Consider the following 27893-nt stretch of genomic DNA (forward strand, 5'->3'; position numbering starts at 1 on the left):
ATCAGCTCCAATAGGAATCTCAAAAAAAATTATTGTTGAGGCACTAGAGAGGAACTGAAATCATACATGAACCAAAAAGAGAAATTAGTCACTTAGCCAGACATATACATCTAGTAGACTTTTTAGTGCTATCAACTACCACATAATCAAGAAAGAATAAGGCAGCCTTTCCCAATCAGGACGTCAGGAACTGCACCACAACAGTAAATGAGCAATGCTTGTGTGGCAGTAAGCAAGCTGACACTGATGAGAATCACAGAATCACAGATCAGCCAGGTTGGAAAAGACTTTGAGATCATCAAGTCCAACCTATCACACCTACGTGAGTATCCTGATGACCACCCCAGATCTGAGAAGTTCTGGATATCCACTAAAGGCTTCTGAGAACCATAGAGACTGAAGAATTTGCATCCTTAGTTCTAGTTTTATTAGCTAGTTATCAAAGCAAAGAGGAGAAACATGCAAAACACAAAGGCAAGCAGTTCCGGTCACCAACTCTTTCATGAAGACTCAGGACATTGGACAGACTGAGAAATATGAACAGGAACTGCTCATGGTCCTATCAAACCACAAAATGCAGGAAATATAAGTGGGTAGGCCTGACTATCACACAAAAGAATGCAATCAGGTCAAGAGTCATTAAGTGATCTCTTTCCTCAACAGTTTCCTGGAATGCAATACTGTATGAAATCAGTATCTTAGAAATCACACCTGTCTAACCCTAAAAGGGTTGATGTTGGAATGAATTAATGGAAACCTCTGACTACTGCCAACTATGTGTCATAAACTACAACACTTAAGACTGCTCAAGATGCCTGAAATCGCTGAAGTACAGCGTTTCTGAAAGGCCTCTCAGGTCAGTAGGAGGATGGAGAACACTCTAGTTTCTGGGCCAAAGAAGAACTTTCAAAGGACAAAGCCTCAAGGAAGTATTAAATTTCCTTCAGCATTCTGAAGTCATGATGACCATCAGATAAACATCTGAAAGGACAGAACAGGAGAACATGTCCATTGCGTAAGAGCAACGTGGGGAGATTTGAGAGTATTCAACTCTCTTAAAAATGGACTAGAAACATTCTCCAGCATCTGAAGGAAGGAGAAGGCTCCGAGAAAAACAGCAGTCTTGTTAAGTAGCTTGAACCTGTATTTGGTGCCAAGAGTGTGACAATCAGCATTCAGTTAGTCTGTTTCCTTGTGTTATCTACCCATGGAGCATATGTGCTCCTAGAATACAACTTGGCATGTTCCAGCCTTCCCCAACACAAGAAGGAATGCCAGCTAGTCATACAGGCATATTGGTTCTTAATTATACAGAAAATTAGTATTTTGCTCAATTTTCTTGACTGATACCCAGCCAGAAACCTCCAGATTGCCTAGTGGGCTTCAAAACATCCCTGGCAGGAAGTGAGATTCAGGAAGGGAAGCATTCCTGTGGGATGTGGCTGTGATATCATCCTATCTCTTCACTGGGGGAAGAAGCAGAGACCACCATCCACTTCCATAAGCACTCTGGAAAGGAGCACTGGTTATAAGGGTTTTCTGACCATACCCTTCCATTAGCATAAGTGCTTGCCTATTACATTTTAACAGCTGGGCTCAAAGACTTTGGCACCTGAAGCCAACCCAGACTGACCCACAGGAGATGTGTGATCCACGTGAGCAATCGTGGGAACCCAAGACAATGCTGGACAAGACTCATGCACCAGCCACAAGACAAAGATAGTTACGTTTCAACTTCCTCATGTGAGCGTTGTCTTCTAACAGTGAGGAGTCTGAGCAAAAATGTTCCCACATCATGCAATATCATAGAACGTTCCCAGATGCAGAAGTAGAAATGACTGAGGCTGAAGAGTGCAGATCTCTGTTGGGTACAGCTTGCTAACCCACAGCTTCTAGCAGCAGCTGTTGCCAGCTGGACAATGACAAAAAAAATGGCAACTTAGTAGAATATGGCAATTCAAGCAAATCCCCATGAGCAACTGGCAACAGAAGGAATGGTGAACTGAGTAGTGTCAGTTATCAGTCTGGTGTTTACCCAGCTGACACAGGTCTATGACACTTAAACTGAATAGTTTGGATTTGGTACTTTTCCAAAAGTCAACGGGAACCTTTGAAACATCTGGCAAGCTTATGCAATAATAGCATAAATCTGAGTAGTTTTGATTGTGGTAGTCAGGAGAAGGTAGAAGAGAAGACTGTACACCAGAAATCTTTTTCACAAGCCCCAAGCTGAAGAGATAGCATTAGTATCTTGGGAAAGCTGAATGCTTAGATATGGTTGAACCATTTACCTACTGAATATGAACTCTCAAGCTGGACAGGACCTTTAAAGCTCACTCAGCCAGCCAGATCTGGAAATCAAGCTCTTACTGGCAGTTCACCTACTGCTTGAATGAATCAGAACAATTTTGGGGTGGGTGTATGTGGGGGTACACTTACAGCTTTTACCGGCTAGGCTAGTAGTTTAATGCCTTAGAAAGCCTCGAGCAGCCTAGAGGGCCAGCACGGGCAATCCAGCATTTCAGTAGCTCTAAAAGCGGCAAAATGGTAGCTGCAAATCCAATACCACCAGCAGAAGCAAAGAGGGAGAAATACAGCTCTTAGCTTGCTTAATTTCCCACAATTAGAAGCTTTCAAAGAAACAGAAGCACACAGACGTTCGCAGAAAGAGTTGCAAAGCCAAAAGAGCGCGGGCCCCGCCTTGGTCCTCTCTTTTATTCGGAGAAGGGGAAAGGGGAGGACTGGGCAGACCCGGGGTGACCGGCCAGTCAGACACTGCTAAAGAGTTTGAGTTACATTTGGTTTTGCCCGCGCTTGGAACAAAGGGGTTCAGCTTGGGGAAGGGGAGGGGAAGCTCGGAGCAGGCAGCAACAATTCCCTATTTTTTTTTCTTTAAAGCTGGGTTGTAACTCTTAGTAACTTAAAGTGCATAGAACAGTAACAACAGTGCAAAACATAATTGGAATCTATCGGCCCTACAACTCGACAGTACCTAGGATGTCTTTAGACTAGTTCCCCAGTTAAAATTCAGGGGGTTAGTCAGGACATCTATGGTATGCGGTATCAGGATGAAGATTTACAAAATACAGTGCAAAATGTGAGTGCAAAACAGTGCAACTTAATTTATGGGATTAACATCAAAACTTGCAGTAGGGGGTTTACATGAGGGTACAAAATCGGGATCCTTTTTACAGCGTCTCTTCCAGGAGGCAGTTTTAACCTCCTTAACTTTTGAGGAAGTGACATAAGGTTTTACCCATTTCCCTGGGATCCACCTCAATCCTTGAGGGGTAGATACACTGGCATACCCACATCCCCAAGTTACAAGTTTGTATGGTCCTTGGATTTTTTGAGTCTCTGGGTCCCAGATCAGGACTTCTGGATTTCCCTTCAGTTTCTGTCTCCCGGTGTTCTGGAAATGATGATAGATCGGAGGGTTCGGATCCTCAAAGGTGCCGTTCAGGAAGTTTATGGTAAACAACGCTTTGCTGAGTCTGAGGATGGGTGAGTTGAGTTTAGTGGTCCCTGATTGTTGTAGCAACATTCGTTTAAGAGTTTGATGGGCACGTTCAACAATGCCTTGTCCAGCTGGGGAGTGAGGAATACCTGTAACATCCCCAATATCAAAATCCCCACTGCTGACGAAAGTTTTTGAACTCCTGAGAGGTGTAGGCAGGGCCATTATCAGTTTTTGTCTCCTCAGGTATACCGAGCACAGCAAAAGCTTGGACAAGATGCTTTTCAACATCCTTAGCCTTTTCACCTGCATGTGCAGAGGCATACATAGCACCAGAGAAGGTATCAATAGAAACGTGAATGTATTTTAATCTCCCAAATTCAGGGAAATGTGTGACATCCATCAGCCACACTTCACCGCTATTAATGCCTCTGGGATTGACCCCCATGCCCAGTGATGGAAGCTGTAGCTTCTGGCAGTTGGGACATGTTGCCACTATTGCTTTTGCCTGTGTCCGCGACAGATGGAACATGCGGATAAGAGCAGGAATATCTTGATGGTACATGGCATGGCTCAATTTTGCTTGTCCAAAAACTTGGGGGAGCTTTGGTAAGTCAGCTGATAAAACTATGTCTGCTGGCATAGCCAGAGCATCAGCTCTACGATTCCCCTCTGCAATAAATCCTAGCAGGTTTGTATGTGACCTCACATGCTGACAAAATAGGGATGTTCTCTGTGGGAAACCAGATAAATTAGCTTTGAGAGCAAATCATAAATTTTTTTGTTTGAGATTTCTTTTAGGAGAGCATGCTCAGCTCTAACAGTTACTCCAGCTACATATGCTGAGTCAGTGACCAAATTAAAGGGTTCTTTGAACCTCTCAAATGCTCTAACAACAGCTGCTAATTCAGCTACTTGTGGTGATCCCTGGATTACCTTGATGTCAGATTCCCACTTTTGCATCTTTGGGTTTTTCCATGTGATCACGGACTATTTACTTTTTCCTGAAGCATCGGTAAAAATGGTAATTGCATCGAGGGGTTTTCTACTTTGAATCTCTTGAGGGATGAAAGAGAATACCAGATTAAACAATGTATGTTTTGGGTAATGACTGGAGATTTGGCCTGAGTAACTATCTAATGCAAATTGTAAATTCATATTATTTTGAAGTAGGTGATCTAATGTGTCTGTTCTTACAGGTAAGTAGATGCATGTGAAGTCACATCCTGCCAGGGTGCGGAGCCTTGCTCTACCCTTCATAATGATTTTTGCCATCAGTTCTTGTGGCTGTGTGATGATTTTAGGAGGTGGGACTGGGAGGAACACCCATTCAATTATGATGAGGGGTTCCTTCTGCTCTTTGTCCCACTGAAATATGAGGCCATGAAAGCGTGGTACCTCCCCCAGAATGACAAGCTTAAAGGGTAGGGAGGGCTGATACCTGTGTGCTTGTCTGGTGGAAATGATCTCTTGTATCTTTTTGAGAGACTGCCTTGCCTCTTCTGTCAGGGATCTAGGGGATGCTGGACTGCCTTCCCCTTTTAACAGGTTTGCAATAGGAGCTACATCCTCTGTGGTGAGTCCTAACCAGGACTTTAAATACTTCAGTGTCCCACAGATCTGTTGCACTTCCTCTAATGTTTTTGGGTTATTATTAATGGTGACGGGTGTTGGGGTGATCGAAGTCTCTGTGATTTTGAGTCCGAGGTATTTCCAAGGGCTTGTTCTCTGCATTTTTTCAGGTTGTAATTCAAAGCCCTTGGCCTCTAGGGCCTCAACCACCATGTTAAGTGTCTGCTCGAGATACTGATTATTGGGAGCACACACCAGCACATCATCCATGTAATGTAGGATGATGGCTTTCTCTGCTTTGGCACGGATGGGAGATAGAATTTTAGCAATATACTCTTGACAGAGAGTTGGGGAATTTTTCATACCTTGGGGAAGCACAAGCCAATGATAACGCTCCATGGGGGCCTCACGATTAATAGAGGGCACGGAAAATGCAAATCAAGGGGCATCTGCAGGATGGAGTGGAATATGAAAGAAGCAATCTTTAATATCAAGAACAGCTAAATGCCAATGTTGTGGGAGCATTGAAGGTGATGGCATACCTGGTTGAAGGCATCCCATGTCTTCAATAACCTTATTGATTTCTCTAAGATCTTGGAGGAGCCTATATTTGTTCTTTCCCGGTTTCTGTATTACAAACACGGGTGCATTCCAAGGACTTTTAGTTGGAACTATATTCCCTTTAGCCAATTGTTCAGCTACTAATGTTTTGAGTGCCTTTAAGTTTTCTTCTTTTAGCGACCACTGGTTAACCCACACTGGTTCATCTGTTTTCCAAGTTAATTTTTGTGGATGGCACTCAGCTTCAGCAGCCGCAAGGGAAAATTTTGATGTCTAGGGGTGATATCAATTTTTGTTCCCCACTGAGACATGGCATCCCTTCCCCACAGGGTGAATTTGGTGTCTAGGACATATGGACGAAGTGTTGCTATTTGTCCTTCAAGACCTTCAATTCAAATGGTGTTTTTGGATTGCTTCGCAATTTGGGTACCTCCAATCCCTTGTATGATGCCCTGAGACTGCAATTCCCATTGCACAGACTACTTATCAAATGGAATGACCGACACATCAGCACCTGTGTCTATCATTCCCATTATACTGATTTTATGGGATCTGTGATGGAGCTTACATTCTACTATAGGTTTATCGTTTCCCAGAACCTCAGTCCAACAGATGGCTGGGATGTGACCATCTGTGGGCAGGTATTTGGGCAGTGGAATGGCCTGTGCAACAACTTGACCCTTTGGCATAAAGTACGGTGGATATATACATTGTACAATTAGGCTAGAACCCCCATTCTGATCCACTTTCATGAGTGTGGGTGTAACCTCTATCCCAGCAGGTGTTTCCCGAGTGTCCCCAGTAACAAAAAGGTATGTAAAGTCTGGCATGTGGTCCACATTCTGGAATGAGATGGGTATTACAGTCTGTTTGTTGTTGTTGAAATGGTGTGTTTCATCACAGGTCACCTTAAACCTGAGTCCAGGAGTCCAAGTTGCTTTGTCTGCAGCTCTGTTTTTGTCGGAATGCAGAACTGTGACGCACTGGGCCGTTAGTTTCCCTGCTGCTGACCTGGGGAAACAGTCTTTGGAGAGTTTTTATCAGCAGTTATAATCTCTCTGCAATTGCGAGCTACATGTCCCTTTTTCTGACAACGGTAGCATATAAAGTTACCTCGAGATTGAGTTTCCCCTGTACCCATAGCATTCTCCACCACTTCCCCAACCATCCCCACTTTTTTCAAAAAGGGAACAGCTGTGTTCAGCTGCACCTTCTTTGTACAGACTTCGAGGATGGATTCAACAGTCAGAGCTGGGTGCAAAGGGAGAGTGAGGATGACTTGTTTGCAAGCATCATTCGTATTCACTTGGAGCAGTTCCAGTAGGAGCGCTTGTTGGAGGTCAGGATTAGGGACCTGGGAAAAGATAGCTTCGTGCAAACGGTTATAAAAGTGAATAATATTTTCATTTGGCAATTGTTTAATGTTGGTATAATGAGATGTAGGAGTCTGAGATGGTAGTAATGTTAAGGCTTTTTCAGCAGCACGTGTGATTTCAGTAAGAACTGGACGAGGGATAAGCATTGCTTGTTTTTGAGGATTTGCCATATTATTGTCACCAGATAAAAGGTCTAATGTGATATAACTGTTATCAAAGTCTAGGTAATTATCTGGAGTTTGCCACAAAACTTGCAATAAATCAGATAAAATTATTTTCCACTGTTGTTTCCACAACACAAAATCACCAGGTGTGAGAAGAGTTTGCATTATTGTAATTAAATCATGAGGTACAAGTACGTGAGTTGCAAAAGTAGCACTTAACAGGCTCTTAAAATAATTACTATGCATATCAAACTCCTTAATTGCTTTGCACAAATCCTTAATATTAGAATAAGGAAAGGGTGTCCAGCCAGGGCTAGCTCCTGTACGGGAGAGTGTAGTAGAAGCAGTTGGGGTTACGTCCAGGTAGCCATGGGTTCCCGGATGACTGTGGGAACCTGGGGCGGGACAACAGGAAGCAGGGGTGGGGAGTGGAGGGGCAGGGGCGGGGCTGTCCCTGGGAACAAAGAGATCAGGGGAGAAGGGGTTTTCACGCGCGCTTAAAACATGAGGGCTAGAAATGGGGGACAAAGGAGTGGAGAAAAGGTTTTGGAAAGGTCCTTGGACTGGGTCTGGATTTCCATCCAAGGCAGGGTGCTGAAGAAACACAGGTGAGCCAGAAGGATGATGGCCCTCCTGAGAGGAGAAGTAGTCTGCTTTAGCCGTGTTTTCCAGCGTAGGGGAAGAGGGGTCAGGGACACAGGGTTTGGAAGAGGGTGTAAGGGAATTAAAAGAGGGGTTTTGCAGTGGCTTTTCATGTACTGCTTTTTTCTCTGGCAAAGTATAACTTAGTAACAGGAGAGGAAAAAATTTTGAAACTGTTTCATCTCCTGCACCCTAAGAGAGGAGAGTTTTCTCCCCACCTTATCCCAAAATTCAGAAGATCTCATGTGCTCGCAGGTAAGATGAGGAAAGTACTGAAAAAGCCAGCGCACAAAAGATTGAACTAGATTTTTAGGGTACTTATGCCCAGTACAAGAAAGGTAGCTTTGAACTTGGTAGTATATTTCTCTGCGGTGTGCAGAAACCTCAGATCCCATTATGAAAGCAACACCACAAACCTCAGCCCCAAATCACCAAAAAGGAGGAAAAAAAAAAAAGAGAAAGTTTGCACCGGCACCAGCTTAAGACAAGAGCCCCTAAACCAGCAGGGCAATACTCACCAGAATTCTGGATTTATCACAGGAAAGGAGGTCCAGAGAAGAAAAATAAGCGAAATGGGTCTTCCACTTTCCACCTGTTCCCTCGCCACACGGTGTAGGGGAGGGTACAGGCTGAGGCTCTGGGCTCGCTGCTACACAAAAAGTAACAGCTCGCTACACAGAGCCAGCACAGCAGGAGGTGCAGAGCTAACTCCAGCAGACATGCAGCTGCTGGAACACCCTAAAATTCGGGCACCAAATGAGGGGGTATACTTACAGCTTTTACCGGCTAGGCTAGTAGTTTAATGCCTTAGAAAGCCTCGAGCAGCCTAGAGGGCCAGCACGGGCAATCCAGCATTTCAGTAGCTCTAAAAGCGGCAAAATGGTAGCTGCAAATCCAATACCACCAGCAGAAGCAAAGAGGGAGAAATACAGCTCTTAGCTTGCTTAATTTCCCACAATTAGAAGCTTTCAAAGAAACAGAAGCACACAGATGTTCGCAGAAAGAGTTGCAAAGCCAAAAGAGCGCGGGCCCCGCCTTGGTCCTCTCTTTTATTCGGAGAAGGGGAAAGGGGAGGACTGGGGGGAGACCCGGGGTGAGCGGCCAGTCATACACTGCTAAAGAGTTTGAGTTACATTTGGTTTTGCCCGCGCTTGGAACAAAGGGGTTCAGCTTGGGGAAGGGGAGGGGAAGCTCGGAGCAGGCAGCAACAGGTATACAATGCAGCAGAGTCCTACCAAATGCAGGCTGGGTAACACAATTCACCCACTCCATGTAATGTATGAATGAAAACCCTTACGCAACGTCAGCAGAAAAGGGCAAGGTGAAAAAAAAGGTAGGGGTCTAGAGAAGAGCAGCAGCATTAGTACAGCTGATCCCAGCATTGTGGCTGACATGGCACATATGCTGCATGCCAAGCGGGGGGGGGGCACTGCAAAATCTTTCAAGTCTCAAGTGAAGGAAATAGACCAAAAGTTAGAATATACGCACAGTCTCGCTCAAGGATTCAAAAAATCAATAGTTCAAACTGAATAACTCAAGATAATTCTCCCAGTGTGAAATGCAATTTTGATTTTATTCCAGTAATCAGGATCAGCTGATTGAATGCCTTCTTGAAGCTGGCACTTGAACAGTGGGGAATATCGCTGAAAAAATCACTTTGCTTTTCAACTGCAAACTCAGCAAATATTTGACTCCAGGCCTTTAGACGTAGGAGTCCTTTGGTTCAAGGGTCAGGGCTATTGCAAAGGTGGATGAGAAGAGCCCTTGGTTGGAGCATAGGGACAAGAAGGAGGAAAACAAATATGACAGAATCCCTTTAACTTTAATCCTTGTTGATGCTACCCAGGGAGCACCTTAAGCTGGAAGAATTAGCATTGCCAAACAGTGTGAAACAGACAGGAGCACCCCGGAGATGGAAAAACAGTGAGATGGTAAATGGGGTTGATAAAAATAACCATCTCTCTTTGAGTGCCACTGCTGTGCCCATGCTGTGCCTTGCTATCTCCAAGTGGAAAACAAGAATGACACAAGATGCATCTGTGACAGAGGAAGAGGATGATAGCTTCCTCTTGTGTATGTGGTTTGCTGGCTCCCTGTGTAAACCTTCACCTTCCTTGCACACACTCACCTCGTAAATGTTGGAGGAAAGAGGCCATGGAAGGAGGCACATGTTACAGCAGGCAACTGAGAACTATGAACACAAAACAGAAACACCTTCAGGGAAGGTAGGACTTCCCTGAATCTTCCTTCCAGCACTTAGTCACAGCTATGGCAGGGAGTGAAAGAAGAGGAATGAGTTACAGAAAGTTCTAAGGGGGCAGTATATGCAGGATTATAGAGATGAAAAGGGAAATACTCTATCTTCCTTCAAAGCATTTCTGGCTTCTACAGTATAGTTACAAGAACATGTTACCACAAAGACATTGATTCAAGGCTCTTCAGCTGCCCATATGTATCCAGGACACACAAGGCTCCAAAAAGGGAATAAGCTGCTGCTTATTCAGTTTCAATGAGAGTCCAGGCAGTCTCCAAAATGACTAATGAACTGTCCCACAGGAATTTATTCTAATAACCACACTTTAGGTTTGCAGATCCTTACCTGAGGACTTGCACTGGTGTGGTGCAAACATGGTTACTGCTGCAATGCTAGTTGCATCTTCAAGATGAACACAGTACTGATGAAGGAAAAGGAACTCAGGACAGATATTTAGCTTAGAAACATGCATAAAATGCTTCATTGCCCTGACAGAAGACACAAATGAAGTTCATAAAGAGGACAATGAATGTAGTAGTAGGAAAAGAGAAGTGAAAACACAACATTATAAAAATGTAGTATATTCATGCATTACAGTTTGCAAGCATCTTAAAGTATCTCAGCTTCTTGTGTGCTGTCTCATCATAAGAAAGACAACAGGCATGAGGCCTGAAGGATGCAAGCAAGCAAACTTGGTAAACCAGCCTGGCAAGGCACTGAGACACCTGTGAGAGAGAACTAGAGTCAGGAGCAAGCGTTACTGACATGGACAGGGAACATGCCAAAGAGAGGGTGCTCCACCATACTGAGTATTAACTTGATGACTTTTAACCTGACGAGCAGCATCTTAAGATACTGTAATGACTCAAAGAGAGGAGGCACAATGGTAAAGCCACTGATGCAATATCATCAACAATTTGAAAAGACTGGGGTGGGGTAGACTTTAGCACATAAAATCTAAGAAGAGGCTGCAGTGAAATATGAGTATGGATGACAACATAAAAAATGGTGTATTTTGGGAACATCAGGGATGAATCTGACGTGGTTAGATTATGTTCAGAGAAACAAAAGTCTCAAAATTTTAAAAATTATTTTAATGAAAGAGAGATTACATTTCTAGACATTACAGCTCCAAGGGCAACTTTCTAAATGTAATCCTATCTTCATCAAGGGTGTGTCTGAACACAGATGCATGCTCTGAGTTAGGGTTAGGACATCTTGTACACTACCTTAACTCCCATATGAATTCACTTAAGGCTCTAGTTGCACAAATACTTGGAACTACACTAAAACAGTGGTAGCACCAGAAAAAGTTTTATTCTCATTGTAACAGTGTTACCATCTCAACAGCAATGCACAAGTATTTCTGCAGGCCTGCTGTGAGCTGGATCAAGGAATTAAACTGAGTCATTACGAACTGCTTGTTTTGTTAGATCAGTTTCAAACTTGGGATGAATTCCTCAGTCTGAGCCACTTGGTGATCATACATACTCTTTCATTAATGCGCCAAGATGTGTTCTTTGGGACCCATCTATAATGACTTGAGGAACAAAGCATAAAGAATTCCTGTGCAAAGCCAGGTGTTCCTTTCAGAAAGCAGAGGGAACTACTTTACACCTAAGAGCCCATAGAAGGAAACTGGTGCACAGCAGCCAGTATCCTGAAAAATTCACATCTTGACTTACTGTGTATAAACTTTCATACAGAAAAACCTTGCAGCTCCACAGAGGCAAACAGCAGTTCTAGAAGGGCTATAAACTGCTTTCTTCAGCCTATTGGGAAGGGAATTGAATGCATGTAAACACATGTTAAATATATGGTGGGGTTATGAAAATTAAAAGGGTTTGTGTACCACTGTGATACTTCATCTCAGTAGTACCCTCTTACAAGTACCCTGAATTGGGTTGAGATATTTTATTATCCTAAAACATAACACACAGGTTGGACAGAAAAGGAGGCAATCTTCCTTTTCTTAGATGTTACTGCCTTAGAGGTTCTCACACTTGCTGACCAGCTTGCGGTACAAAAGCTCTTGAACTGGGTTAAAGCTTGGCTTGCTCCCTGTACAGCAGCACTGAAGCATGGCCACAGCAATGGAAATAATCTCTGCTCTTGAATCAGCCAGCATACCTGTTTAGAGTAATTCTTAGAAACCACACTTGGCTATGTCTTGCCCAACCAAATAAGTAAAATTTCCTCCCTTTGAACTATGACTTACGATTCTCCACTCTCTCCTTGTCACATTTTGTGCTTTTCACACAGCACAATCAGTCTGCTCCTATCATCCAAAACCAATTCACCTGACAGGTGCTTCTAAGATGAGCAACTATTCCCACTTTCTGTAAGAGAAACACAATTTTGATAATGAAGACTCATTCCTAGCTTACTGGATATTTTTACTTACTTTATGGGGATCATGCATCAGCCCCAATTTCCACAGAACTCCTGTAGACACCTCTACGAACACCTCAGTAAGTGACAGGTAGTATATAATCCTGGAATGGTGTTTATATAAATGCAGGAGAGAAAACAGCAACAAAGATCCTTCAACCTCCCCCCATCCAGCTTTTCTGCTAACATTGGCAGTTTAGATCAAGTCCCAATTATAGCTCACTAAATAACTACTAATAAAATAACTGATCTAATATTGTGAAATATATACAAAGAACTTTTGCTGCAAACCTGTAAAACACAGGATATGACAGCCTAGCCTCTGCTTCTACAGATGATTGCTTGCAAGGGCTTAAAAAAAAAGAAAGAAGAAACGAGATTTCTCAAGAAACAAGAGACTCAGGAGATACAATCTTACTGAGGCTGGACCATCCCCACTATATTCACAGACTGCCTGGTACGTGTACAGGTGGGATGTTGTGTCTGCTAACATAATCCCGCAATAGTAAACACGGAAACTGACTGTAGTGAAGTCTACTGATCTTCCTTGTAAAACACGTAACAGCATTTGTTGTGATGCGGCCATGTGAAATCGTAAGAGGACAAACTCAAAATCTGAAACAGATATCAACATTAATTTTATCTGATGAAATCAACAATCAACTTTATAACGTTATGTAATTTGCATATGCTTTTTTCCTCCCCAGAGCAGTGTCCTCCCTGTCTGTTGCAATGCAGTTCTCAAAATTGTTGTTGCTGTTTCTGCTCCTTTTAATGGCTTGACGCTGTCATTTTATTCCATGTTCAAGGCTGTTGGCTCACTGCCATATAGCCAGCATTCCTAATATTCATGCATTGATTAAATGGTAACCTAAAGTGGCCTAGATAATAGGTTTGATAGGATCATTTACAAATATGGAGGAAAGGATATAAGAACTAACACAGGCAAAAAGTGACATTAGCCCGTAAGAAGTTCATGGGAGGATCTTGATGTATGCATCCCACAGGGAAAGAAGAAACACTGAGGTCAGAAAAAAGAATTTGAATAAATTTATTCAAATCCAAACAACAATGTCGCATCACCCAAACAAAACAAAACAAGAGACTCTCCCACAAATAACACTACTTTCTCTCACATGCTTCCTTCATCCTTACCATCCTTCCTCACCGACTGACAAAGAATTTAAGTAATAATATCTTATAGCTGTAAAAAAAGGCAGCTGCTGTGAAGCTGGTGAAGCTGATAGGCTAACAAACAGGATAGAGGCAGTTTCTTGTATCTACCTCCATTTCTTTCCACTGATAAAAGAAAGACAGTATTAGTACAATGCATCAGAGCAGGCTGTCGTAGAATCATAGAGTCATTTAGATTGGAAAAGACTTCGAAGATCAAGTCCAACCATTAACCCAGCGCAGCCAAGCCAAGTTCACCAGCAAACCATCTCCCTAACTGCCACATCTACAAGTCTTTTCAGTACCTCCAGGGATAGTGACACAACCACTACCCTGGGCAGCCTGTTCCAATGCTTGACAACCCCTTCTATGAAGAATTTTCCCTTAATACCCAATCTAAACCTTCCCTGGTCAACTTGAAGCCATTTCCTCTTGTCCTGTCACTTGTAACCTGAGAGAAGAGGCCAACCCCCACCTGGCTACAACCTCCTTTCAGGCAGCTGTAGAGAGCAATAAAGTCCCCCCTAAGCCTCCTTTTCTCCAGGCTAAACACCCCCAGCTCCCTCAGCTGCTCCTCACAGGACTTGTGCTCCAGACCCTTCCCCAGCTCCAGTGCCCTTCTCTGGACACGCTCCAGCCCCTCAATGTCTTTCTGGCAGTGAGGGGCCCAGAACTGAACACAGGATTGGAGGTGTGGCCTCAGCAGTGCCCAGTACAGGGGGACGGTCACTGCCCTGGTCCTGCTGGCCACACCACTGCTGATCCAGGCCAGGATGCCATTGGCCTTCTTGCCCACCTGGGCACAGCTGGATCATGTTCAGCTGCTGTTGACCAGCACTCCCAGGTCTTTTTCCACCAGGCAGCTTTCCAGCCACTGCCCCCCAGCCTGTAGCACTGCCTGGGGTTGTTGTGACCCCAGTGCAGGACCTGGCACTTGGCCTTGTTGAACCTCACACAACTGGGCTTGACCCATCGATCCAGCCTGTCCAGATCCCTCTGCAGAGCCTTCCTGCCCTCCAGCAGATCAACACTCCCACCCAACCTGGTGTCATCTGCCAATTTACTAAGGGTGCACTTGATCTCTTCATCCAGATCATCAATGAAGATATTAAACAGGACTGGGCCCAACACTGAACCCTGGGGGACACCACTAGTGACCGGCCCCCAGCCAAATGTAATTACATTCCCCACCACTCTCTGGGCCTGGCCATCCAGACAGTCTTTACCCAGTAAGCAGCCAGTTTCTCCTGGAGAATGCTGTGGAAAATGCTGTCAAAGGCTTTACTAAAGTCCAGGTAGACAATATCCTTTCCCTCATCCACTAAGCAGATCATCTTGCTTTAGAAGATCAGGTTAGTCAAGAGGCAAGACTTGGCAATCAAGAGGAGGTCCATATTATTCCACATTATGTGAAGCTATGCTGGGCAACCAAGAAGTTGGCACTGGCATGGAACTATGAAGCCATAAGCCATCACATGTCCTGACATCAGCAATTTTGATTTAAACTGTCTCTGATGAGAGCAAGAGCCTGAGTCACTCTGTGAGCACATAAACAGGAGCAGCCCTAGATTCGGAGACAACACATCTGCAAGTGCAAGAGTGAAGCAACACTTCTCATGATCCATGTTACTGTACCAGCCAACAAGGTGCTGTTGTGGAAGTGGTTCAGTGCACAAGTGTATTGCAACATTGCCTAAAAGATCCAGCAGCAGAGCAGGAGCCTACCATTTCAGGGACCATAAAAAAGCAGAATAAAGACACAGCCCATAATATAAAGAGCTAGTATTAGCTGATCTTAACTTTTTGAAGTTTTTGTGTTTTGTTAAAAGTGTTTGCTCAAATCTTTGTGATGCTGATCCATAATTTTTATTTCATTTTACACAATTCATTTTTTATTTACCTGGGATTCACATATATTATTCCAAAAACATCTAAAAATCTGTATTAATTATGCAAGACAGACGCCAAACTTACTTGACTGCTTTGTCAAGTCAGCTTTGTATGCACAGGATTTTGCTGACAAAAGTAATTTTATTTCACTCAGGATCTAAGCTTAAAGTACAGCAGCTCCAGGGATATTTATACTGAAGCTTTGCTACAAATTCAGCAGCAGAAGGGTACTCATCTATGAAAAGCAATTTTCTGTTGACACTGGATTATAAGCTAAACTTTTTTTACCTGACACTCAGACAGCCCTGAACTATGGGTACAGCAATCTTATCAAAGTATGATGGGATGAATCTTGGAAAAAATTTATTACACAGCTAGTGTTTTAATAACTTGTTGTCTTTCATCTGATCATTTGTAATAGGATAATCAATATCCACTTCCTTCCATTGACCTCACGTTTTAAATAAGTTTTCCTTATCATTACAGTAAAAAAAAAGACAAGTCATAGTTGCAGCAATCCTAATCCGGTTTGTTACATAACACTTCCAGAGTCTTGTGCAATGCAAGCCTTCCCTTCATATTCATAACATTTTGCACTACCTACCTTCTGCATTAAGATGCATGGTTTCCAGAGGTCCAATAAATGCGTATCGCATTCCCAATCCATCAGACATCACAAGGTCTAGATCAGTAGGAGATATTACTCCCTCCTAAGCAGCAAAAGGACAACAGGAAGGAAGACTGGTGAATGTTTGCTTTTAATGCAAAATTTCCCATTTTTTGTATATAATTAAAAATTAGAGAAGTCATAAAAAGTAAGGCTAGAAATATCAGTTAGATTGCAAAGAGAAACACAACTGTTTGCCAGAAATGTCCATCTATTATGCAAGCCTTCCTATGGTTCAGCATAGGCAGTCATTGATATCTCTAGGACTATTGTACTTCATAGTCCCAGAAACTGAGAATTGGAAAAGAAAGCAAGCATGACACTCTTAATGGCACATGGCCAAAAGAGTTTATATGAAATCCAAGTACTACACCAATCCTTTTAAATACAGGAGTTTTGGCTCAGTGTTACATCTCCCTTCATATCCTCTTAGTTTTGGATTTTTGGGCAGAGTCCCAACTAGCAGAATGGCGGTGCAACAGTGGATAGTGCTCCTGAAGCCACCTGCAAAAAAGGCTGGGTCCAAACATGCAGGCAATGCAGTTGCCACTCCCTCCCACAAAACTCACCAAACATTAAACCTACCCAGCCCCAACCTGCCCAGGGTTCTTGAGTTCATTGCCAGCCTGGTATCTCAAGAGCTGGCAGGATAAGGAGCAAGCAAAATGAAGCATTTCTTGTGTTAAAAGTTGAGCACTGCTATTCCACCCACACATAGCACTTACAAGAAAGCCAATGTCTCCATCAGGTTGGGGCAAGCACAGAAAGGCTTGTAAAAAATGACTTACAGTTCTTTGCCTTAATAGATTTACTTGAGAATATTATTTATTATATGAGGTTGTTTTCCACCTACTAGAAAGATATGAATTAATGAAGACTTGTTCTAACCACTTTCATCAGATAAAGCTTGGTTTCAAGAACTTGTCCTCTTTATTCCCAGAGACATAAAAACATTTCCTTCTGGGTAGGAAGGTGGAAGAGATGCTGAACTGCTCCTAATTTGTCTTTTCACCCTACTCTGAGGTGCTCAGCCTTCTCAGTGACTCTTCCTTAACAAGCCCCTTTGAGCTTCAGAATACAAGTACATATATTCTATTCATCTGCTTGGCCAAAAACATACTGTTTTCTGTTAAATTTCTCTCTGTCTGAATGCCCCTTTGTATCACGCAGGCATGGGCTAGAGTTACAGGCATGCAGGGCAGCTCTTCTGATCTGCAGCAGACATTGACATCTGAGCTAGACATCTAGACTCTCTTTATAATCACCAGGGAGAAAAAGGAAATCAGCATCCTAAAGCAGGCATCTAGAATAGGTAAAATGAGTTGTGTCCTAAAGGGCCTAATCCTCCTCACAGACTGAAAGATGAGTAAAGAGCTTAGATGTCACTGTCTACACTGTAGATATCCCATCTTAAAGGAGCTGAATCTCACCCACAGTGTCTTCCTGCATCCAGCATTTACATCATCCACTTCTACTTTAAAAGAAACTTATAAGCCACGAACCAACGTAACTTCTACAGCTGGCCACAGACATCGAGTTTCATCATCTCAGGCTTAAACTGAGACTTTTATAAGACAACCTCAAGCCTCAACCTGTTAGTAGGCATTGCTCCTATCAAAATCAAGCCTGTCTGAAACCCTGTTGCAGAACTCTACCTTGAAAAGGAAACACTGACATAATTATTAAGACCTATGCACCATATATGGAACACACAATTTTCCTAACAATTTCATTAGACATAAAATGGCAGGGATAAGAAAGCATTATTTTCTTCAAATTAAAGGTAAAGCACATACATGGTAAAGTAACTCATCTAGAGGCAGATAGAAAGGTCTGCATAAAGACAGGACTAAACAAAAACCTCAGACAGAATTCAGATTACAGACCAGCATCAGGGTAACTAACACAGGCACCATATGTTCTGTGAAAGCTTTTTCCCCTGACATGGCAGCACAACTTCTCTGAACAACATCAGCAAAGTCAACAAAAGTGTTCTTCTGTTGGGAGTGCTTCATCCAAACAATGAGTTGTGCTGGTAAAGCTGTGCTTGATGAGTGGTTCCCCCCTGCCCCCCTGGTTGACATGGATTTGTGGACAAAAGACTAACTACAAATTCCAGACAAGCATTTGAACCACAGCAGCAGCTAAAAACTGTAAACAATGTTAAAAGAGTTAACAGGCTCTTGAAGCACTTCAGAATCATTGCAAATGAATTTCCAAATTAATAACTTACTTTCTTTCGATACCATAGTCCTCAGCTATTACACTGACATTTGAAGACCAGGTGCCCTCAGAATCATGAGATGAGTGCTTTGCTCTTGGCCTTTTGACTATAGCTGCAATTTGATGTTTACAGCTGCTAAAAGGCAAAAGTTGTTGCTACCAGAAGGAAACCACAACAGATCCCTTCAGCTGAGGGATATAGTATTCTATACAAATGAGCTCAGCTTCTTCCTATCAAAAAAAGACCCTCCTAAAGAAAAGCTTTTTACTACTTCTCTTCATAAATTAAAAATACATAAATGATAAACAGGTTAGACCATCCTCTCCTAGGGAATAACCCTACTCCCATTTATAATAAGGATATCATAAGTTGGTGGAATGATTCACCAGGGTGCAAGGTCAGCAAAGTGTCTTCCACAAGGATTGGTGTTTATGCTAAGAACTAAACAAGAAAGAGTTCCTATCCAGTTTCACTAAGTGTAGGTGTGAAATAATCTTCCCAAGGGGACTTTTCATCCTGGATTACCCTTCTGGTAAGCCTTTGCCTCCAGCACTTGTCAGAGGGAAGAGGAAGTATGTTAAGAGTTCACTAGAAGCTCTGACAGCTACAGAATTAAGATTTAAAATAAAATCCACCAAAATCCTCAGTGATCCCAATGGCCAGTCAAATTTCAAGATCTAGACTATCTCAGAATCCTCCACACTTCTTACGACACCATTCATATACCACAATCTCATTTTCCTAGAGATTTTTACCTTTAGTGATACGACAGGATTATCCTAATGAGTCTTTGGTACTTTATTGGTGCTTCTCCCTATGCAGGGGCCCTTTTCACTTTTCCAGAAACCCGTGGTGGTTCTGCAGTCTCCGCCTTTAGGGTCTGACCCAACCTGCTTGGTTTTAACCAGAAGTCTTTCTTTCAATCTCTGAGTCCCACCCACATTGCAACTTCTGTCACGGACTTGGTTTGCAATCATATCAAATGTAATGGCCAAAAACCCCCACAATCTTACTTTTTCCTCATTCCACCAATTCATCATGTTCTCCTACTCACTCCAGTCTGTCATAGAGTTATTTTGGACTTCACTGCCTCCTGGACCACATACTTTCTGTCTCCAAATCTGCCACTTCCTTCTCTGTATCTCCCAAATCCAGTATTCTTTTTTTTTTTCTGATTGCCACTAATATATGCATTCTGTCTCAGCAGTACTTGTTACACCCTTCTCTTCACTATCACGTCAATCAAGTCCCTTCCATCCACACCCCGATGAGATCTTTTTCCAGTCCTGTCATTTGGAGCATATGACTTTTCTCCTATATCCCTCTACCCCATCTTTCCATTTCATAATGTTTAAGAAACTTGTTGTCCTACACACTTCACACCTCCTTGCTTTGCTGGCCTTTATCTTCCTTCTTCCATGGCACCCTCAACTCACCTCGCCCTGTAAGAAACACTTAGTATCGACACTATTTTTATTTCGGTCCCTTTAAACTTCCTTTTTATGATATTCCTCATTTTATGGGGCACTGTAACTAAATGTTTAATCCCTACACCTTATCTTCAATCTTTTGGAAAAGTCCTCTGAATAACACTGTAATATAATTAACAGTAAGGAATTTGGACTTTAAAAAGTCTTGCCAGCATTTAAGGACTGCCAAGCACATCACTTGAGAAAGGAGAGGTACATAAATGAATGATTGAAGCCAATGCACCTGATTGCTGCAAAAACAAACTAAAATGGACACATAGCCAAACCATGATTTTATTCTCCAAAAGATTAACAAAAATGGAAAAGTTGCCCATTCTTTTCATGTTTTACAATGACTACAACATAAAAGAAAACCCACTTTTAAAGAAAAAAACACATTAAGACAGTATTAAAATCTTATACAGAGATAAATAGAGCACTTACACAATCCATCCTGTAAAACAGTTTTAGTATGTTCTTAAAAGCAGCTGAAACTCCTGTATTATATCAAGGTTAAAAAACTGTCATGCTCCACTTGCTATCTCTGCCACTGTATTTTATGACCTCCTTGCAAATTCCAGGTAATGCTTAGAAAAATATTTCAAAAAGGTAAGATTCACTCAGTGATCTACAGTTAAAGGGCAATTCATAGATATTCAGAGTAGGGCTTGAGACTTCTGAACTGAAGTGTTGGTGAAACTGGTTGTTATTTTCTGGATTATGTCAACCAAAATTTTACCTTCAGAACAAGACAAAGCCAATCTATTTAATTAATACCCGTTGCAACATAATCCTAAACTACTCTAGAATGTACTGGTAAAAATACAAAAGTAATAATGTCTACAGTGCACAGTGTGCTTCCCAGGCAAATAAAGGAAGTAAGCTTCTACTCCAAGAGTTAGGAACAAAATCAGACACACCAGTGACCACTGTCAATGGAGATGTGAGAAAGTAAATAAATGGTAACAGATAATAGGAGACAAAGCAGTTTGAGGTATTTTTCCTGTTACTGGCTAAAGGTTATTCTAATCATTCCAAATCGGTAATATAAAAATGTAGGGTTGATAAGAGAGGAATAAAGATCTTCAACATCTCACAGTACACCTTTTACTTTCATCATTATCAGCTTTGCAACACTTCTAGCAAAGCGCTAACAATTAAATACATAAATAAGAAACCTACATGAATGCCAGTCTCAGATAGGCTATGAGGTCCTACAGAAAGTTCTCAGATACATGACCTTAAACAGACGGGAGTGCTCCCAGTATCTGCTTTATCATGGAATAAATGAGGGGCATGAGGAGACAGAGATAACTGTACAAAAATTTCCCGCCACGAACACCTGCACTGCCCAAATGCTTGTGACTTGCAAGTCAAAGCAATCTTTGAAAAGACATCTTGTTACAAAAAGACTAACTCAGATCCAAAATGAAACATCTCTTTGCAGCACTCTTGCCTCAAAAGGAAGCACTTGCTTGAATTACATCTTTTAGACCCATAAATGAATCCATGGTCTTTGCTTCTAAGTTCTTGTGAAGTCAAACTTCGGCATCCTGTAGTCTACGTTCCTAATTATCACATGAGCAAAGTTCGCAGCATTCAACTGCTCCAAATAAGTCTTTCTCCTACTTTCCTACAAATCAGATCTAAACTTCCAAGCCTATTCATTTTTTACCACTTTAACACCACACTTCCCACTCCCACATTCAGTCCAGTCCTCCATTCACAGCACTCATTTTGTGCCCAGCTGTAAAATCCCAGCCTCCCAGTGTGTGCAGCTGAGAAGCCCAGCACCTTTGGCAAAGACAAACTGTATCTCAATCCTCAGGTTTCTCATTGCTACTTTAATCACTTTGCCCTGAATTATGCTTCTCTCTGTGCTTCAGCATCCATGCCACGTGCAATTTGAGCACCGTGTGGAGTCTTGACCCTGCACCCAATGTGCTAGCAGAGCCTTACCTCAGATTTCTGGCTATGTTAAGAGCATCTCCTACTCTTGGACCCACATGGCAGAAGTCAGTGAGCCCCACACAACATTCAGCAAGCAGATATATTTACCACATTTCTTTCTATACAGCTCCACCTTCACTTCCATGCTCTGTATCACAGCCTTTCTTCCATCACATGATTCCTCACCTCATCCATCCCAACACAGCACTGCTAAAGAAAACAGAAAGACTGGCAGGTTGTCAGCTTCCCAGATAGATTTGGGAACTAAAACATATTCTGCAAGCTACTCAGCCTATTTATGATAAAATTTTCAAGATAAATGTTGTAAGTACAGCTGTACTGCATGTCTGTCCTACCACCAATGACTTTAATAGTACATTAGTAGTTCAACCAGAGAAACTTCCATTAGTTTCTTTAATGAAACAAGCTCAACTGACTGAAAAAAAAACCAAACCAAAAAACCCCCAACCAACCAAAAAAAACCACAAACCAAAAAAAATCCCACAAACAAACAAACCCCAGTGCTTCTTAGAGTAATGAAAACATTTGTTTGAGATGTTACCACTGGGAGTAAAACTTGATTTTTAGGAGTCTCTCAAAGACTGAGAGTTGGGGAGATTGACATTTTCAACAGTAAGAACTGAAAAGTGACTTCACAATCAGAAGTACGTTTCCCCATTTGGAAAGTGGAATTCACCAAAAGAAAATGACTTGCAATGAAAATTACTAAGTTGGCAGCACAACAGTAGAAACACACGAACTGCTCCAGGCCTGCAGCTCTCACCTATCTGCAGTGATTCTCCTCTCATCAAAGGCACTGTGCAGCCTGAAGTCACACAGCTGAAACTATACACCTTTGACAGCTGCTATTGTTCAGGCTTCTGGCATGGAAATACAGCCACCAAAGTTGTTACTGTTTAAATGTCTATATGCCTGAAACACAGTAAAATTATACAAGAACAAAACAACTTGGAAACTTTGATTTACAACAAAAGCAACTTTCTTTATCTGGCAGTCCTTCAAGCACTACTTTATTACTATTCACATAACCACCACTCCCAGAAAAGCATCCATGCAGGTTCATACTAAAGGTTTGCCTCAGCTCAGTACCTCCTTTCCAACAGCAGCCCATGAAGTGTTCTTACACTCCTTCCACAGCAAGACCAAACAGAGAATGATACTTTCACTGCCATGTACTGTATTGCCTCAGCTCCCAACAGTCCAGTCTTTGAGACTTTGATGCTGGAGTTTGCTTCTGCACAGTACAACATGAATGTGTCTAAATGATCCCTGGACCCATTCAATTTTTTACCATCCTAGGTTACTACGGCACTGGCTTCCACAACCGAGTTTATGCCCTCAGAGATGTGAAAGAATCCTGTTAGATTTTTGAGGCATTACCTGAATGCCTGTGCTGACCAAGGGTATTGTATCAATGTGCCTACACATTACCAGCTTTATTGGTCCACAGTTTCCCATCAACTCTTTGAATTCTTATAAAAGAAGTAAAGATTAACTTCCATTTTTGCAATATTGTGCTAGATAGTGTATAAAAAGGTGCTTAAATTAGTGTTTAATCAACTTCATATTTCAGTTTTGTGATCTTCAGATAAGTTCAGTTTCTCCTCCACAGTCTGTCATTACTCACTCTTTCCTCCTTCAAAAATCTTGTTCCCAGCATGACTTATTTTATATCAGATCTCTTCCTTTCAAGGAAAGGTTACACTGTGGGAACCTCTCTAACAGTGAATGTTGCAGTTGAGCTAGCTTTTTCCTCATGAACTTAACCTTCCTTGCTCACAATTTTTTGTAGTTGTTTTTACATTTTTATTCTCAAAGATATTTTTTCACCAGTGTTTTTATGGTTTCAAAAATAATTTAGAGGCTAATTCAGATAGGGCCAGACTCATCAGTGGTGCCCAGCAACAGGACAAGGGGCAACAGGCACAAACTATAAACTCAGAAAGTTACATCTGAATAGGAAGGAAAAAACTCTTTACTTAGAGGGTGACAGAGCACTGGAGCAGGCTGCCCAATGAGGCCATGGAGTATTCTCCTCTGAAGTTATTCAAAACCCACCTAGACATGATCCTGTGCAACGTGCTGTAGTACGGGGGTGGAACTAGATGACCTCCAGAGGTCCCTCCCAACCACAACTATTCTGTGATTCTATGTTACTGTCTTTTCTATCCTATGTTTTCCAACATGGCTACAGCTTTCTGAAGGGGTTTTTCTTATCATAAACCTGAGACTTTGTATTAAAAGTTTAACAATAGAAGCCATTTTTGAAATTTAAATAAATTCTCCAGTAGGAGATCAGTTCCTTCCTCACAACACTGTTTTACTTATTGTTATTCACCACCTCCTTTATATTGTTGTATTATGTTGCTAGTGAAAACCAACTACAGGTAAGCAAAATCAGCAATTATGTTTAAATACTTCTTTGGAAAAAGGGTTGCTTTGTTTACAATAATATGACCCTGGCTTTAAGATCTTTACTTGTATTTGTGTGCATGGTTGTTTTAATCAGCTTGAAAAATCAAAACAAAAATAAGTCCTATTAAAGCCCAGTTGAAACTCTTCTCAACAGAATAGCAACAGACATAACTCAGCTCCTGCTGATGAAAGATCAGACTTTTCAGCACAGAACAGGTAACTGTGGGAAAAGCTGAAGGGACACAAACAAATGATTCTCAGTTAGAAGTCTGAATGGGCAGGAGGAGGAGAAATCTGTCTCAAGTAACAGTTAAATCTATGAGTACAGTTCCTGAAAGGCCAAAGAGAAAACCATTTAAAGTATTTTCATGACCGCTGTACAGCAGGCCAACAACACTAGAAAAAAAACCAAACAGGAAATGATGAGAAGCCTACAAAAAAGAAAAATCAGTATTTTGATTCCTGTGCTTTTAAGATTATTCTTTTGATTGCCCTGAAAATAACAGTATTCTGAAAAAAGAAAGCAGGATAAAGAATAATTGTTATGATCATCTATGACCTTGTTTTTGTCACTTTGGTTTTTATAACTGGCATCACTTCTTACTGGGTTTAATTTACATTTAAATACACATTTTATGTTCATAAGGGACAGTTGAACAAAGATGACACAAACCTAAAGGACATTTAAATATACAATCTCACTTATCACATCTACAGAACTGACCAAGTACTGGAAAAAAAAAGATATACATACACCCACAAGTCTCCAAGCTTCACTTATCACTGCATACTGCAGTCGATTCAGAACAAACCCCTCAATTTCTCTGTTTAGTTTGACAGGAGACTGACCAATCTTCTTCATCAGGGCGTATGTTCTCTCTGTAGTAGAAGGATCTGTTTCTGGATGAGGAACAATTTCAACCAATGGCACAAAGTAAGGTGGATTTACCTCAAGAAGAAACACAAAAGAAGAACATCAGCCATCAACAGAACAAGTTAATATAAAGCATCTTTATACCCAGCACTAGCTTGCATAATTTCCAGTGAACACAGTAAGCCTGATATTCAGACCTTGAAAGACTTCACCAATCAAATAAAAGCTGGTGCATTAATTCAAATTAAAAGAAATAATTAAACTTGTACTAAATCAAACTCTGTTTAATCCCAGCAAAATTCATGGAGCTCCACCGGAGATGATGGCACTCAAACAGTACTAGAAGACTCTATTCCGAGGACTTTATTGAGGAACTGTTTGCTCAATACTCAGACTGCTTGTTGTTCTAAGACATATGGTCACCACCTGTCTTTCCAAATTAAGCAAGGCATTTCCTTTTAGACAGTCAGGAACTTTATAACAAAAGCATTGCTAAACACCACCTGTAAGATGCAACACTTAACAGATAAGCTGCTACTGGCCCAAGCCTGTAAATATATGCTAAACACAGTAAAAGATATCACATAAAACATACTTTAAGAATGTTGCAGAACAGGTTACCTTCAAACACTGTACTTAGAAAAAAATAAATTACCTCTCCCTGACTCGTCCCAAATGTAATTTCTCATCAAGTCAAGACCTTTGTGTAATGTATTTTTGAAGTAAAAACCAAAAAGTCCTAAAGAACATCCTGGAAACAGCTAAAAGTTCTTCAGGTCATAGTGTTACAGATGGTAATGCTGCATGCATGCTCTTCCCAAAGAGCCTAACTGTCCTTCAGCTGTACTCTTAAAGGTATTAAATTCAGCCTTCCATCTAGTTCCAGGCAATAGAAGGAGCTAACATATAATAAATTACTACCAGGAATAACACTGACATTCAAAGGATGGTAATTAAGTACTGATTCTTTCATCATACTCCCTTATAGTCAACTACTCTTAACTGTGCTCCTGTAAATGCAAGTACGGGATTTAATCACAACAATGTGCAAGCAACCTTTCCTCTCTGCATGTTCTCTCCTTTCAGTATTTACATGGTTCCCTTTCCTGCAGGGTCTGACCAACACATAATCTGATGTATGGTACATCTGCTGTAACTACTGATGTAACACACTTCATTCCCTTTGGAGGGCCTCGTGTCCCAACACAGCCTGTCTCACATCATTCCCTCTGGCAGTGCCACCACCAACACTGAGAACAGTGTGGTGGATGGACACCATTCAGCAGTGCCAGGCAATTGAGCAAGACCCAAAACACTGCAAGCACCAAGACATTCTCTGAGGCTTTTCTAACCCTTAAGTATATCACAGGTTCCAATCAGAAAGAGAAGTTAGCTGTTGAGAGAGACCGAGGCTATGAAAAATTTCTTCAAAGATTAGTGCTGACAGTGATCCTATTGAAATATTCCATTTCATGAATTTGGCACTGGGAGTATATGGGTGTGTTCGTGAGCACACTGAGGAGACATAGGAAGACAATGTTTTAGGAGTGAGATAATAGATATTGATAAAAACAGAAAGTGGTAGAACATAGATGAAATAGGGAATGGGGGAAAGTTTCTAAAAATGCGAAGCATTTCAGGGAACAGAAGGTCACCTTAGTCTAACAAAGTGACAGCTAAGAAAGGAGATGACAAAGAAAACACTGAAAATAATTAAGTTATACAAAAGCTGCCAACAAACATAAATATTAATTTTAATGGACCAGTAATCAGATTGGAACAAAAATTAGAAGACACAATTTCTAACAGGAGTAGTGGAATTAAAAAAATAATCTGAGAATTTAATACAGTTTTAAAGTTATTTGATTACAGGGCTTCCTGTACAACAGGGGACTTCACTCAATGGCACACTCTCCTCTAGCTCCATATTTCTAGTTGTGTGACCTAGCAGGCATATGCATCCCATGAGAAGAGAACCACTCTGCAGCAGACCTCTCCTGATCCACTGCCTGAAACTGCTATCAGAGAACAGCTGTACCTGTTTTCTATTGTAACGTTAAGTATTGTGTGCATTTCTATCATACAGCTGTGCTATGGGATTTTTTTTTTTTCTAACTACTGAACCATGTTAAGCAAAGGGATGAGCTGCTTCTGCCCTTTGGGCACTTCATTTCATTTAACCTCAACACCCTCACCCGTGCCAGAGGCTCTGCAACTTTAGCTTTTAATTTTTCTGGTATATCAAATTGCACACTTGTTTTCAGTGTCTGGCAGAGCTGCTTGCTTCCTGCAGCCACCAAATCCTACTATTGTGTTCAAGATCTTAGTAAAAAACAACACAAAACAAAAAAAACCCCACCCAAAGCCCACAACTACTACAAGCAAGCATGTTTCCTGATGCAGAGACAGAAAGGCCCCTGGAAGTACACTGGTTTACAGCTTCTTCAGTGCACTCAGTACAGCTGAGTAAAGCTGAGATTACTAAGAAAATAGTCTGAGTTGGACTGCAAAGCCATTTTGGAACAATTCGACATTTTAAGGTACTCCGGAGCGTTTGCTTTGTAAAAAGACATATATCCTTACAACAGCAACACAGAAAATGTTTACGCAGAGACTAACTACCTTTCAAGGTCTGATAAAACTTGGTTTCAGGAGTGACTCCTATAAGACTGCAGTTCAGACTAAACAAAGTTAACTGGTACAGACCAACTTGGGAAAACAGTAAGACAGAGAACAGTAAAATCAAAGACTGACAAATAGTCAGGCAGCCAGGAACTGGTTAAATAAAAGAAA

The 27893-nt window shown here is 41.6% G+C and overlaps 1 protein-coding gene across 1 annotated transcript in view; it reads right to left on the reverse strand.

The window, feature by feature from the left end:
- The window catches only part of CRYL1 (crystallin lambda 1), a 58619-nt gene that overhangs the window by 7241 nt on the left and 23485 nt on the right, over window positions 1–27893 (reverse strand). Inside the window, exons 5-6 of the mRNA XM_039564982.1 lie at window positions 24981–25175; window positions 16085–16190 (exon numbers count right to left, since the gene is read on the reverse strand). Of these exons, the coding sequence (XP_039420916.1) occupies window positions 16085–16190; window positions 24981–25175 (301 nt within the window). The remainder of the gene's footprint in view (window positions 1–16084; window positions 16191–24980; window positions 25176–27893) is intronic.

The sequence above is a fragment of the Corvus cornix genome, chromosome 1 (assembly GCF_000738735.6).
Source record: "Corvus cornix cornix isolate S_Up_H32 chromosome 1, ASM73873v5, whole genome shotgun sequence".
Lineage (NCBI taxonomy): Eukaryota > Metazoa > Chordata > Aves > Passeriformes > Corvidae > Corvus > Corvus cornix.